The sequence below is a fragment of the Oncorhynchus mykiss genome, chromosome 7 (genome assembly GCF_013265735.2).
Source record: "Oncorhynchus mykiss isolate Arlee chromosome 7, USDA_OmykA_1.1, whole genome shotgun sequence".
In the NCBI taxonomy this organism is placed as follows: domain Eukaryota; kingdom Metazoa; phylum Chordata; class Actinopteri; order Salmoniformes; family Salmonidae; genus Oncorhynchus; species Oncorhynchus mykiss.
In genome coordinates this window covers 81616379-81629374 of record NC_048571.1, presented here as the reverse complement: position 1 = coordinate 81629374, position 12996 = coordinate 81616379, and the positions used below count along the sequence as shown (strand labels likewise).

General features: G+C 45.6%; 1 protein-coding gene across 1 annotated transcript in view; it reads right to left on the bottom strand.

The window, feature by feature from the left end:
• Nucleotides 1–12996, bottom strand: part of LOC110528591 (sodium- and chloride-dependent taurine transporter) — a 46400-nt gene that overhangs the window by 23567 nt on the left and 9837 nt on the right. The window contains exons 2-3 of the mRNA XM_036984208.1: nucleotides 6748–6977; nucleotides 3–137 (exon numbers count right to left, since the gene is read on the bottom strand). Coding sequence (XP_036840103.1) covers nucleotides 3–137; nucleotides 6748–6976 — 364 coding nt within the window. The 5' untranslated portion in view covers nucleotide 6977. The remainder of the gene's footprint in view (nucleotides 1–2; nucleotides 138–6747; nucleotides 6978–12996) is intronic.

The window sequence follows — 12996 nt, the reverse complement described above, 5'->3', positions numbered from 1 at the left end:
GCCAGTAAAGATGGGGCAAAGTTTTTCCCAGCAGGTGATTCCACCCTCGGAGGTGTACTGTCCGAGGGCCACCTCCAGGAAAAACACAGGAAGACCTCCGCCAAAGAGGAAGATGAAGTACGGGATGAGAAATGCACCTGGAGGAGGAGAAGACGAATATGTAAACAAATGTGTCAGGTTCAAGAAAAACAAATGTGGTCAAAACACAATGAAGTGTGAATCAAGGGAGTAGCTACGGTAAATCATTTTACGTCAGTAATGTTAGAAGGACATTCATTTGTTAGTCGAGTAAGTCAACCATGGAATGGTTAGTCAATTGGAATGGCTTTAAGCTGTAAAACCTTCATGTTCTAGACCTAGAGAGCAGCTGTAAAGGAACCATGGTTGCATGCAGAGAGACTGCCCAGATAGCACATTTGGTTCCTTGGAAGTTGTGGGAACGTACGTTTTTGGTTTCCCATTGGTTCTGGGAACGAAGACATAATTTTCCTAACCGGTAAAACTGAACGTTTTTTTTAATGTTCTGAGAAAGGACGTGAACATTTCGCCTGTTCTGGGAATGTACATTTTTAGCTTGCTCGGAGAAGTTCGGAGAACATTTTACTATGGTTCCATAAAGGTTTTCCTGGGAGGTTTTATTAACTTTCTGAAGAAGGACATTATAGGTTATTTTAAGGTTTTTGAATAAGTTCCTTAAAACTGAATGTTTGAATAAGACTTGTAATAACACTGCTAGCTAAGGTTAACTGTTCTTAACTACAAGCACAGATAGGACACATGCAAACACGTGTATTTTTTTTATTGTGGCACAGCATCAGTGAGATTCGAACGTATGATCTTCTGTTGGATGGCTCTAGCATGCTTTTTTAACTCATACAAAGCTGTTCATTTTTCTCTATTCAATCAGACCCCATTTCAAAGGAAACAAGCACTCATTAAGATCAGGTGTGGCCAATTAGTGGGCGTGGCCAACACAGCTGAACACACTTAACAAGATGGAGGATAGAGAGATGCTGAGAGAGAGTTTTGTTGATGCTGAGAACAGAATATATGTTTTTAAATAACAATCTTAGAACATTGTTAATGTTTTCTTGTGTTTTTTTTTTATGGAAAGTTTTCGTAATGTACTGAGAACCACGAGGAAACCTGTAGAAACGTTATGCTGAAGTACTGAAATTCCCACAGAACAACGTTGTTTCTTAACGTTCTTGGAACAATTTGAGAACATTACTTTAAATAGAACCATGAGGAAACCTGTAGAAATGTTATGCTGAAGTACTGAAATTCCCACAGAACAACGTTGTTTCTTAACGTTCTTGGAACTATGTGAGAACATTACTTTAAATAGAACCATGAGGAAACCTGTAGAAATGTTATGCTGAAGTACTGAAATTCCCACAGAACAACGTTGTTTCTTAATGTTCTTGGAACTATGTGAGAACATTCCCGATGTCAAACCAGTTGGAGAACTTTCCCATCCAAGATGGCGTAGCTGTAGGACGTATTGTCGTGTTGTGTCCCTTGTATATATCGTTTGTTTTCGTTTTTTTTTCTTCACATATCTTTAAAACTTTTTGCTGAACCTCAACTTCTTCTAAATACTCTCCTGCAACCCGCCTCACCCAACGTAGCTATTTTTCCTAAAGTATTTATATTTACTTCGGACCTTGGAACCCCTCAACTGAAGCTAGCCAACGAACTACCAGCTTCAGCAAAACATTGCTAGCGGTCTTCAGCTAACCGGTCATCAGCTAACCTTTAGCTCGGAAAGCTCTCGCCAGTTCGAACAACGCGACTCTAACCAGAGCATAACGGACCTATTTATTATTTTATTTTATTTTTCATCCCCGGATTCCCATCGCAAACGGAACATTTTGAGCTCCTGGGCTACAATATCCAGACCCACGACCGGTCCATCGATGTCACTGCATGAAGAGGAATAAACAGATACCCCCATCGCGACGTCCCCAAAGGCTAACTCTCTAGCCCTTGCTATCTCCTTGCTTGCAAATTCGGCCTGCTAACTGCTAGCTTGTTTAGCCCGGTCCGCTAACTGCTACCGTGTTTAGCACCGTCTACTAACTGTTAGCTTGTTAGCACAGGCCTGCTAACCGTCTGAATCGCCGCGTCCCAAACACTCACTGAACCCATATTTACTTTCTACCCCTTTTCGATTTTTAATTTGTTTATACCTTCCGGTAACCTGCCTCACCCAATGTGATACGGAACCGCTATTATCTTTACATTTTTAGAACACACTCAAGAACCTCCAGAAGCTAACCAGCTAACTGGCTACAAGCTATTTGGTCATTGTTAGTTTTCTAACCTGGATAACACTCGCCAGTCCAGCTTCCCTGCCCCATCCACCGCTGCCCCTTGGACACTGATCACTTGGCTACATAGCTGATGCATGCTGGACTGTCCATTAATCACGGTAATCCATTCTGCTTGTTTATGTTTTATCTGTCGGCCCCAGCCGCACTTAGGCTCTGTGTGTAGTTAATCCGACCCTCTCTGCCTAATCAATCGCCATTCTACCTGCTGTTGTTGTGCTAGCTGATTAGCTGTTGTCTCACCTACTGTTTTAGCTAGCTCTCCCAATTCAACACCTGTGATTACTGTATGCCTCGCTGTATGTCTTTCTCAAATGTCAATATGCCTTGTATACTGTTGTGCAGGTTAGTTATCATTGTTTTAGTTTACAATGGAGCCCCTAGTTCCACTCTTTATACCCCTGTTACCTCCTTTGTCCCACCCCCCACACATGCGGTGACCTCACCCATTACAACCAGCATGTCCAGAGATACAACCTCTCTCATCATCACCCAGTGCCTGGGCTTACCTCCGCTGTACCCGCACCCCACCATACCCCTGTTTGCGCATTATGCCCTGAATATATTCTACCATGCCCAGAAACCTGCTCCTCTTATTCTCTGTCCCCAACGCCCTAGGCGACCAGTTTTGATAGCCTTCAGCCGCACCCTCATACTACTCCTTCTCTGTTCCGCGGGTGATGTGGAGGTAAACCCAGGCCCTGCATGTCCCCAGGCACCCTCATTTGTTGACTTCTGTGATCGAAAAAGCCTTGGTTTCATGCATGTCAACATCAGAAGCCTCCTCCCTAAGTTTGTCTTACTCACTGCTCTAGCACACTCTGCTAACCCTGATGTCCTTGCCGTGTCTGAATCCTGGCTCAGGAAGGCCACCAAAAATTCTGAGATTTCCATACCCAACTATAACATCTTCCGTCAAGATAGAACTGCCAAAGGAGGAGGAGTTGCAGTCTACTGCAGAGATAGCCTGCAAAGTAATGTCATACTTTCCAGGTCCATACCCAAACAGTTCGAACTACTAATTTTGAAAATTACTCTCTCCAGAAATAAGTCTCTCACTGTTGCCGCCTGCTACCGACCCCCCTCAGCTCCCAGCTGTGCCCTGGACACCATTTGTGAATTGATCGCCCCCCATCTAGCTTCAGAGTTTGTTCTGTTAGGTGACCTAAACTGGGATATGCTTAACACCCCGGCAGTCCTACAATCTAAGCTAGATGCCCTCAATCTCACTCAAATCATCAAGGAACCCACCAGGTACAACCCTAACTCTGTAAACAAGGGCACCCTCATTGACGTCATCCTGACCAACTGGCCCTCCAAATACACCTCCGCTGTCTTCAACCAGGATCTCAGCGATCACTGCCTCATTGCCTGTATCCGCTATGGAGCCGCAGTCAAACGACCACCCCTCATCACTGTCAAACGCTCCCTAAAACACTTCTGTGAGCAGGCCTTTCTAATCGACCTGGCCCGGGTATCCTGGAAGGACATTGACCTCATCCCGTCAGTTGAGGATGCCTGGTCTTTCTTTAAAAGTAACTTCCTCACCATTTTAGATAAGCATGCTCCGTTCAAAAAATGCAGAACTAAGAACAGATATAGCCCCTGGTTCACTCCAGACCTGACTGCCCTCGACCAGCACAAAAACATCCTGTGGCGGACTGCACTAACATCGAACAGTCCCCGCGATATGCAACTGTTCAGGGAAGTCAGGAACCAATACACACAGTCAGTCAGGAAAGCTAAAGCCAACTTCTTCAGGCAGAAGTTTGCATCTTGTAGCTCCAACTCCAAAAAGTTCTGGGACACTGTGAAGTCCATGGAGAACAAGAGCACCTCCTCCCAGCTGCCCACTGCACTGAGGCTAGGTAACACGGTCACCACCGATAAATCCATGATTATCGAAAACTTCAACAAGCATTTCTCAACGGCTGGCCATGCCTTCCGCCTGGCTACTCCAACCTCGTCCAACAGCTCCCCCCCCCCGCAGCTACTCGCCCAAGCCTCTCCAGGTTCTCCTTTACCCAAATCCAGATAGCAGAAAACCTGGACCCGTACAAATCAGCTGGGCTTGACAATCTGGACCCTCTATTCCTGAAACTATCCGCCGCCATTGTCGCAACCCCTATTACCAGCCTGTTCAACCTCTCTTTCATATCGTCTGAGATCCCCAAGGATTGGAAAGCTGCCGCAGTCATCCCCCTCTTCAAAGGGGGCGACACCCTGGACCCAAACTGTTACAGACCAATATCCATCCTGCCCTGCCTATCTAAGGTCTTCGAAAGCCAAGTCAACAAACAGATCACTGACCATCTTGAATCCCACCGTACCTTCTCCGCTGTGCAATCTGGTTTCCGAGCCGGTCACGGGTGTACCTCAGCCACGCTCAAGGTACTAAACGATATCATAACCGCCATCGATAAAAGACAGTACTGTGCAGCCGTCTTCATAGACCTTGCCAAGGCTTTCGACTCTGTCAATCACCGTATTCTTATCGGCAGACTCAGTAGCCTCGGTTTTTCGGATGACTGCCTTGCCTGGTTCACCAATTACTTTGCAGACAGAGTTCAGTGTGTCAAATCGGAGGGCATGCTGTCCGGTCCTCTGGCAGTCTCTATGGGGGGGCCACAGGGTTCAATTCTCGGGCCGACTCTTTTCTCTGTATATATCAATGATGTTTCTCATGCTGCGGGCGATTCCCTGATCCACCTCTACGCAGACGACACCATTCTATATACTTCCGGCCCGTCCTTGGACACTGTGCTATCTAACCTCCAAACGAGCTTCAATGCCATACAGCACTCCTTCCGTGGCCTCCAACTGCTCTTAAACGCTAGTAAAACCAAATGCATGCTTTTCAACCGTTCGCTGCCTGCACCCGCACGCCTGACCAGCATCACCACCCTGGATGGTTCCGACCTGGAATATGTGGAATATGTGGACTATAAGATCTATAAGTACCTAGGTGTCTGGCTAGACTCTAAACTCTCCTTCCAGACCCATATCAAACATCTCCAATCGAAAATCAAATCAAGAGTCGGCTTTCTATTCCGCAACAAAGCCTCCTTCACTCACGCCGCCAAACTTACCCTAGTAAAACTGACTATCCTACCGATCCTCGACTTCGGCGATGTCATCTACAAAATTGCTTCCAACACTCTACTCAGCAAACTGGATGCAGTTTATCACAGTGCCATCCGTTTTGTCACTAAAGCACCTTATACCACCCACCACTGCGACTTGTATGCTCTAGTCGGCTGGCCCTCGCTACATATTCGTCGCCAGACCCACTGGCTCCAGGTCATCTACAAGTCCATGCTAGGTAAAGCTCCGCCTTATCTCAGTTCACTGGTTACGATGGCAACACCCATCCGTAGCACGCGCTCCAGCAGGTGTATCTCACTGATCATCCCTAAAGCCAACACCTCATTTGGCCGCCTTTCGTTCCAGTTCTCTGCTGCCTGTGATTGGAACGAATTGCAAAAATCGCTGAAGTTGGAGACTTTTATCTCCCTCACCAACTTCAAACATCTGCTATCTGAGCAGCTAACCGATCGCTGCAGCTGTACATAGTCTATTGGTAAATAGCCCACCCATTTTCACCTACCTCATCCCCATACTGTTTTTATTTATTTATTTTTCTGCTCTTTTGCACACCAATATCTCTACCTGTACATAACCTTCTGATCATTTATCACTCCAGTGTTAATCTGCATAATTGTAATTATTTGCCTACCTTCTCATGCCTTTTGCACACAATGTATATATAGACTTTCCTTTTTTCTACTGTGTTATTGACTTGTTAATTGTTTACTCCATGTGTAACTCTGTGTTGTCTGTTCACACTGCTATGCCTTATCTTGGCCAGGTCGCAGTTGCAAATGAGAACTTGTTCTCAACTAGCCTACCTGGTTAAATAAAGGTGAAATAAAAAAATAAAAATAAAATAAAAAATTACCAAAAATGTAAATTAAATCTAAACATGTTTGAACTTTTAGGAAACATTCTGTTAAAGTAATGAAATACGAATAAAATTACTTTTTTTTTGTCAAGTTCCTTAAATGTGCAGAGAATGTTCCAAAGCCAAGCAACAATCCTACACCATTCCCAGAAATATGTGGGTAAGGTTGTATGCAAAATACCTATAGAACCAGGCTCTCACCAAACTCTAAGAAACATATGGTTCTCAGAACGTTATGTGCTTGCTGTTGACCTGCACTAACCCACTCTCATGACTTGAATGAATAACCCCCTTGAACACAGCACTCTGCATCTTCTGTTTACATGAATATGTCACAGGGAAATAGCGTCATTGACCCCGTCATCTTAGAATACAGAGTTGGAATTGGAATGGCTTCATTCCCTTTCACCCTTCATGTCCTAGTCAGTAGCTGTAAAGGAGACAGGAACTCACCTCCGCCATTCTTATAGCAGAGGTATGGGAAACGCCAGACGTTCCCTAAACCCACGAAGCCCCCAGCGACGGACAGGATAAAGTCAAGCTTGGAGTTCCACTTCTCCCTCTGAACGGGCTTCCCCTCTGCCTCGTCCTCGGGCCGGGTACCCGGGCTCTTCCCTGGGGAAGGCTTCAGCGTGTCCTTATGGAAGTCCTTCAGACACTGGAGCTTCTCTTTCTGTGCCATGCTGCAGGAGGGAGGGAGAGAAGGAGTGGGGGAAATAAATTATTAGATAGAGTTCATCTGAGGTGACTTGATGTTGTAATGACCTTAACACAACTCCTAGCATTCTCGTCAATTGGATTTACGGGTTCCTGGGTTTATTCCCCCCCCCCCCCCCCCCCCCCCAAATTCGCTGCAATATGTTCAAGAATAAAAAACACCACGCTTCATGGTGAACGGGGGTCCACCTGTATAAATGACTGACCTAAATAGATGCCTGAACAAATTCTTCACAGAGTCACGGACATGAGGGTTTTATTCATTAGGCACCAAACAGAAGAAAACAGACTTATAAAGGGAGGGACTAACTCAACTTGTCCAATAAGAAACTCTTATTTTCTATGGTGTGAGCGAATGAATACGACCCAGTTTGGGCTGCTCAGTGATCGGTCATTTGAGGAACTAGCTGAAGTGATTATCTCATGTATTTGCTGTTGAGAGCAGGACACAGACTGACTACAGAAATACAGTTTCTTACAAAAAGGTGTGGGTGTGAATGAGGCAGAAAAAGGTGTGGATGAGGCAGAGGAAGGTGTGGATGAGGCAGAGGAAGGTGTGGATGAGGCAGAAAAAGGTGTGGATGAGGCAGGAAAAGGTGTGAATGAGGCAGAGGAAGGTGTGGATGAGGCAGAAAAAGCTCTGGATGAGGCAGTGGAAGGTGTGGATGAGGCAAAGGAAGGTGTGGATGAGGCAGAGGAAGGTGTGGATGAGGCAGAGGAAGGTGTGGATGAGGCAGAGGGAGGTGTGGGTGTTTATGAGGCAGAGGAAGGTGTGTATGAGGCAGATGAAGGTGTGGATGAGGCAGTGGAAGGTGTGGATGAGGCAGTGGAAGGTGTGGATGAGGCAGTGGAAGGTGTGGATGAGGCAGTGGAAGGTGTGGATGAGGCAGTGGAAGGTGTGGATGAGGCAGAGGAGGGTGTGGATGAGGCAGAGGAAGGTGTGGGTGTTTATGAGGCAGAGGAAGGTGTGTATGAGGCAGAGGAAGGTGTGTATGAGCCAGAGGAAGGTGTGGATGAGGCAGTGGAATGTGTGGATGAGGCAGTGGAAGGTGTGGATGAGGCAGAGGAAGGTGTGGATGAGGCAGAGGAAGGTGTGGGTGTTTATGAGGCAGAGGAAGGTGTGAATGAGGCAGAAAAAGGTGTGGATGAGGCAGAGGAAGGTGTGGATGCGGCAGAGGAAGGTGTGGATGAGGCAGAAAAAGGTGTGGATGAGGCAGTGGAAGGTGTGGATGAGGCAGAGGAAGGTGTGGATGAGGCAGAGGAAGGTGTGGATGAGGCAGAGGAAGGTGTGGGTGTGTATGAGGCAGAGGAAGGTGTGAATGAGGCAGAGGAAGGTGTGTATAAGGCAGAGGAAGGTGTGTGTGTGAGGCAGAGGAAGGTGTGTGTGTGAGGCAGAGGAAGGTCTGGATGAGGCAGAGGAAGGTGTGGATGAGGCAGAGGAAGGTGTGGATGAGGCAGAGGAAGGTGTGGATGAGGCAGGTGTGGTTGTGTGTAAATATAAATCTCATCAATAAGTCAATTATTAATTATTGATTAACCCATTATTTATGTGTGTGTGTGTCTGTGATAAAATAATTTGGTGGATGCTTATATTTGTCCTAAATCAATTGACTTCCTGCATTTCCCAACTCCCCCTGAGACACCCTGGGAGAGTGGGATCACGGCCAGGGTCAGCCATTATCAACGGCGACCCTGTGTGTGTGTGTGTGTGTGTGGGGGGGGGGGGGGGGGGGGGTTTGGTGTAAATTTAACCTGTCAAACCCCATGGCTATAATTCACATACACATTTCGTACAGTCATCTCAACACAAATTTCTGGAGGGGCATATAATTGATGGCTTGGATATCCTGTTCTCATTTTCCAACCCTGGTATAGAGTGACTGAACAGTACATGCATCAATCAATTATCCCATGTCTATAATACTTTACTAACGTTTTTGTAATTCACAAAATAAATATGAGGGGAAATGCTTGGTTTAATAAAGCATTGAATTATGTATAATATCATATAGGTCTACATAATATCATATAGGTCTACATAATATCATACAGGTCTACATAATATCATATAGGTCTACATAATATCATATAGGTCTACATAATATCATACAGGTCTACATAATATCATACAGGTCTACATAATATCATACAGGTCTACATAATATCATATAGGTCTACATAATATCATATAGGTCTACATAATATCATATAGGTCTACATAATATCATACAGGTCTACATAATATCATATAGGTCTACATAATATCATATAGGTCTACATAATATCATATAGGTAGGTCTACATAATATCATATAGGTCTACATAATATCATATAGGTCTACATAATATCATATAGGTCTACATAATATCATATAGGTCTACATAATATCATATAGGTCTACATAATATCATATAGGTCTACATAATCATGATATTTAGCACATCAGAATAGAACTGTATCGCCTCTTGCTTCTTGCTAGGCAGTCATTGTAAATAACAATTTGTTCTTAATATGATATGCCCGGTAAAATATAAATCTTTCAAAATTCATAAAATTGCTCTGTCACTATGTACAACTGGTTAGGCCGGCCAAGTCAAAAAACAAACTTTACACACATCACAAATACTACTGTGGACATTACGAGCCGAGGGTTATGAGGGCTGGAGGACTCACCGAGTGGAGAAGCCAAAGTGTAACACTCGATCCACAGTGGTGTACACTTGATACCCTGATACCCTCAGCCCTGAACCATGCTCTCTAAAGCACTTTCAATTTGTCAATGTCTCACCCTACTCTCCCTGTGTCCTCTGTGTACTTCCTAATAGGACTAGTGTATGTTGAAATGTAAACAGATATTGAATATCTCCGTCCAAAAGGAAACATACACAGTATTTACACTGTACACACAGTATTTAAACTGTACAGTAGGCTACACAGTATTTAAACTGTAAAGTAGTCTACACAGTATTTAAACTGTACAGTAGTCTACAAAGTATTTAAACTGTACAGTAGGCTACACAGTATTTCAACTGTACAGTAGTCTACACAGTATTTAAACTGTACAGTAGTCTACACAGTATTTAAACTGTACAGTAGGCTACACAGTATTTCAACTGTACAGTAGTCTACACAGTATTTAAACTGTACAGTAGTCTACACAGTATTTAAACTGTACAGTAGGCTACACAGTATTTCAACTGTACAGTAGTCTACACAGTATTTCAACTGTACAGTAGCTCAGTTTCCACCTCATTTTGTGGGCAGTGTGCACATAGCCTTTCTCAATAGCAAGGCAATGCACACTGAGTCTGTACATAGTCAAAGCTTTCCTTAATTTTAGGTCAGTCACAGTGGTCAGGTATTCTGTCACTGTGTACTCTCTTTGTAGGGCCAAATAGCATTCTAGGTTGCTTTGTTTTTGGTTAATTCTTTCCAATGTGTCAAGTAACTATCTTTTTGTTTTCTCATGATTTGGGTGGGTCTAATTGTGTTGCTGTCCTGGGGCTCTGTAGGGTGTGTTTGTGTTTGTGAACAGAGCCCCAGGACCAGCTTGCTTAGGGGACTCTACTCCAGGTTCATCTCTCAGTAGGTGATGGCTTTGTTATGGATGGTTTGGGAATCGCTTCCTTTTAGGTGATTGTAGAATTTAACAGCTCTTTTCTGGAATTTGATCATTAGTGGGTATCGGCCTAATTCTGCTCTGCAACCATTATTTGGTGTTTAACGTTGTACACGGGGATGTTTTTTCAGAATTCTGCATGAAGAATTTCAATTAGGTTTTTCTCCCATTTTGTGAATGCTTGGTTGGCGAGCAGACCCCAGACATCAACCACTCTCTCTCCCTCTCCGTCGCTCTCTCTGTCTGTCTCTTTCTTTCTCCACCTTCTCTCCGCACTCTAAATAGCCTTTGAGCCTTTATATCTGTCGATAAAGCTGTTTGTCGATAAAGCTTTACAAGGATATTTTTTTTTTTAAACGGAGTAAGTACCTCCACTTAATAACCTTCAAACAGCCACATAATAGGTAGCGAGGCAGACCACATAACAGGTAGCGAGGCAGACCACATAACAGGTAGAGAGGCAGACCACATAACAGGTAGAGAGGCAGACCACATAACAGGTAGAGAGGCAGACCACATAACAGGTAGAGAGGCAGACCACATAACAGGTAGAGAGGCAGACCACATAACAGGTAGCGAGGCAGACCCCATAACAGGTAGAGAGGCAGACCACATAACAGGTAGAGAGGCAGACCACATAACAGGTAGCGAGGCAGACCACATAACAGGTAGAGAGGCAGACCACATAACAGGTAGAGAGGCAGACCACATAACAGGTAGCGAGGCAGACCACATAACAGGTAGAGAGGCAGACCACATAACAGGTAGAGAGGCAGACCACATAACAGGTAGCGAGGCAGACCACATAACAGGTAGAGAGGCAGACCACATAACAGGTAGAGAGGCAGACCACATAACAGGTAGAGAGGCAGACCACATAACAGGTAGAGAGGCAGACCACATAACAGGTAGAGAGGCAGACCACATAACAGGTAGCGAGGCAGACCACATAACAGGTAGAGAGGCAGACCACATAACAGGTAGCGAGGAAGACCACATAACAGGTAGCGAGGCAGACCACATAACAGGTAGCGAGGCAGACCACATAACAGGTAGCGAGGCAGACCACATAACAGGTAGAGAGGCAGACCACATAACAGGTAGAGAGGCAGACCACATAACAGGTAGAGAGGCAGACCACATAACAGGTAGAGAGGCAGACCACATAACAGGTAGCGAGGCAGACCACATAACAGGTAGAGAGGCAGACCACATAACAGGTAGCGAGGCAGACCACATAACAGGTAGCGAGGCAGACCACATAACAGGTAGCGAGGCAGACCACATAACAGGTAGCGAGGCAGACCACATAACAGGTAGAGAGGCAGACCACATAACAGGTAGAGAGGCAGACCACATAACAGGTAGCGAGGCAGACCACATAACAGGTAGAGAGGCAGACCACATAACAGGTAGAGAGGCAGACCACATAACAGGTAGCGAGGCAGACCACATAACAGGTAGAGAGGCAGACCACATAACAGGTAGAGAGGCAGACCACATAACAGGTAGCGAGGCAGACCACATAACAGGTAGAGAGGCAGACCACATAACAGGTAGCGAGGCAGACCACATAACAGGTAGTGAGGCAGACCACATAACAGGTAGCGAGGCAGACCACATAACAGGTAGCGAGGCAGACCACATAACAGGTAGTGAGGCAGACCACATAACAGGTAGCGAGGCAGACCACATAACAGGTAGAGAGGCAGACCACATAACAGGTAGCGAGGCAGACCACATAACAGGTAGTGAGGCAGACCACATAACAGGTAGCGAGGCAGACCACATAACAGGTAGCGAGGCAGACCACATAACAGGTAGAGAGGCAGACCACATAACAGGTAGCGAGGCAGACCACATAACAGGTAGCGAGGCAGACCACATAACAGGTAGCGAGGCAGACCACATAACAGGTAGAGAGGCAGACCACATAACAGGTAGCGAGGCAGACCACATAACAGGTAGTGAGGCAGACCACATAACAGGTAGCGAGGCAGACCACATAACAGGTAGAGAGGCAGACCACATAACAGGTAGCGAGGCAGACCACATAACAGGTAGTGAGGCAGACCACATAACAGGTAGCGAGGCAGACCACATAACAGGTAGCGAGGCAGACCACATAACAGGTAGCGAGGCAGACCACATAACAGGTAGTGAGGCAGACCACATAACAGGTAGAGAGGCAGACCACATAACAGGTAGCGAGGCAGACCACATAACAGGTAGAGAGGCAGACCACATAACAGGTAGCGAGGCAGACCACATAACAGGTAGCGAGGCAGACCACATAACAGGTAGCGAGGCAGACCACATAACAGGTAGCGAGGCAGACCACATAACAGGTAGCGAGGCAGACCAC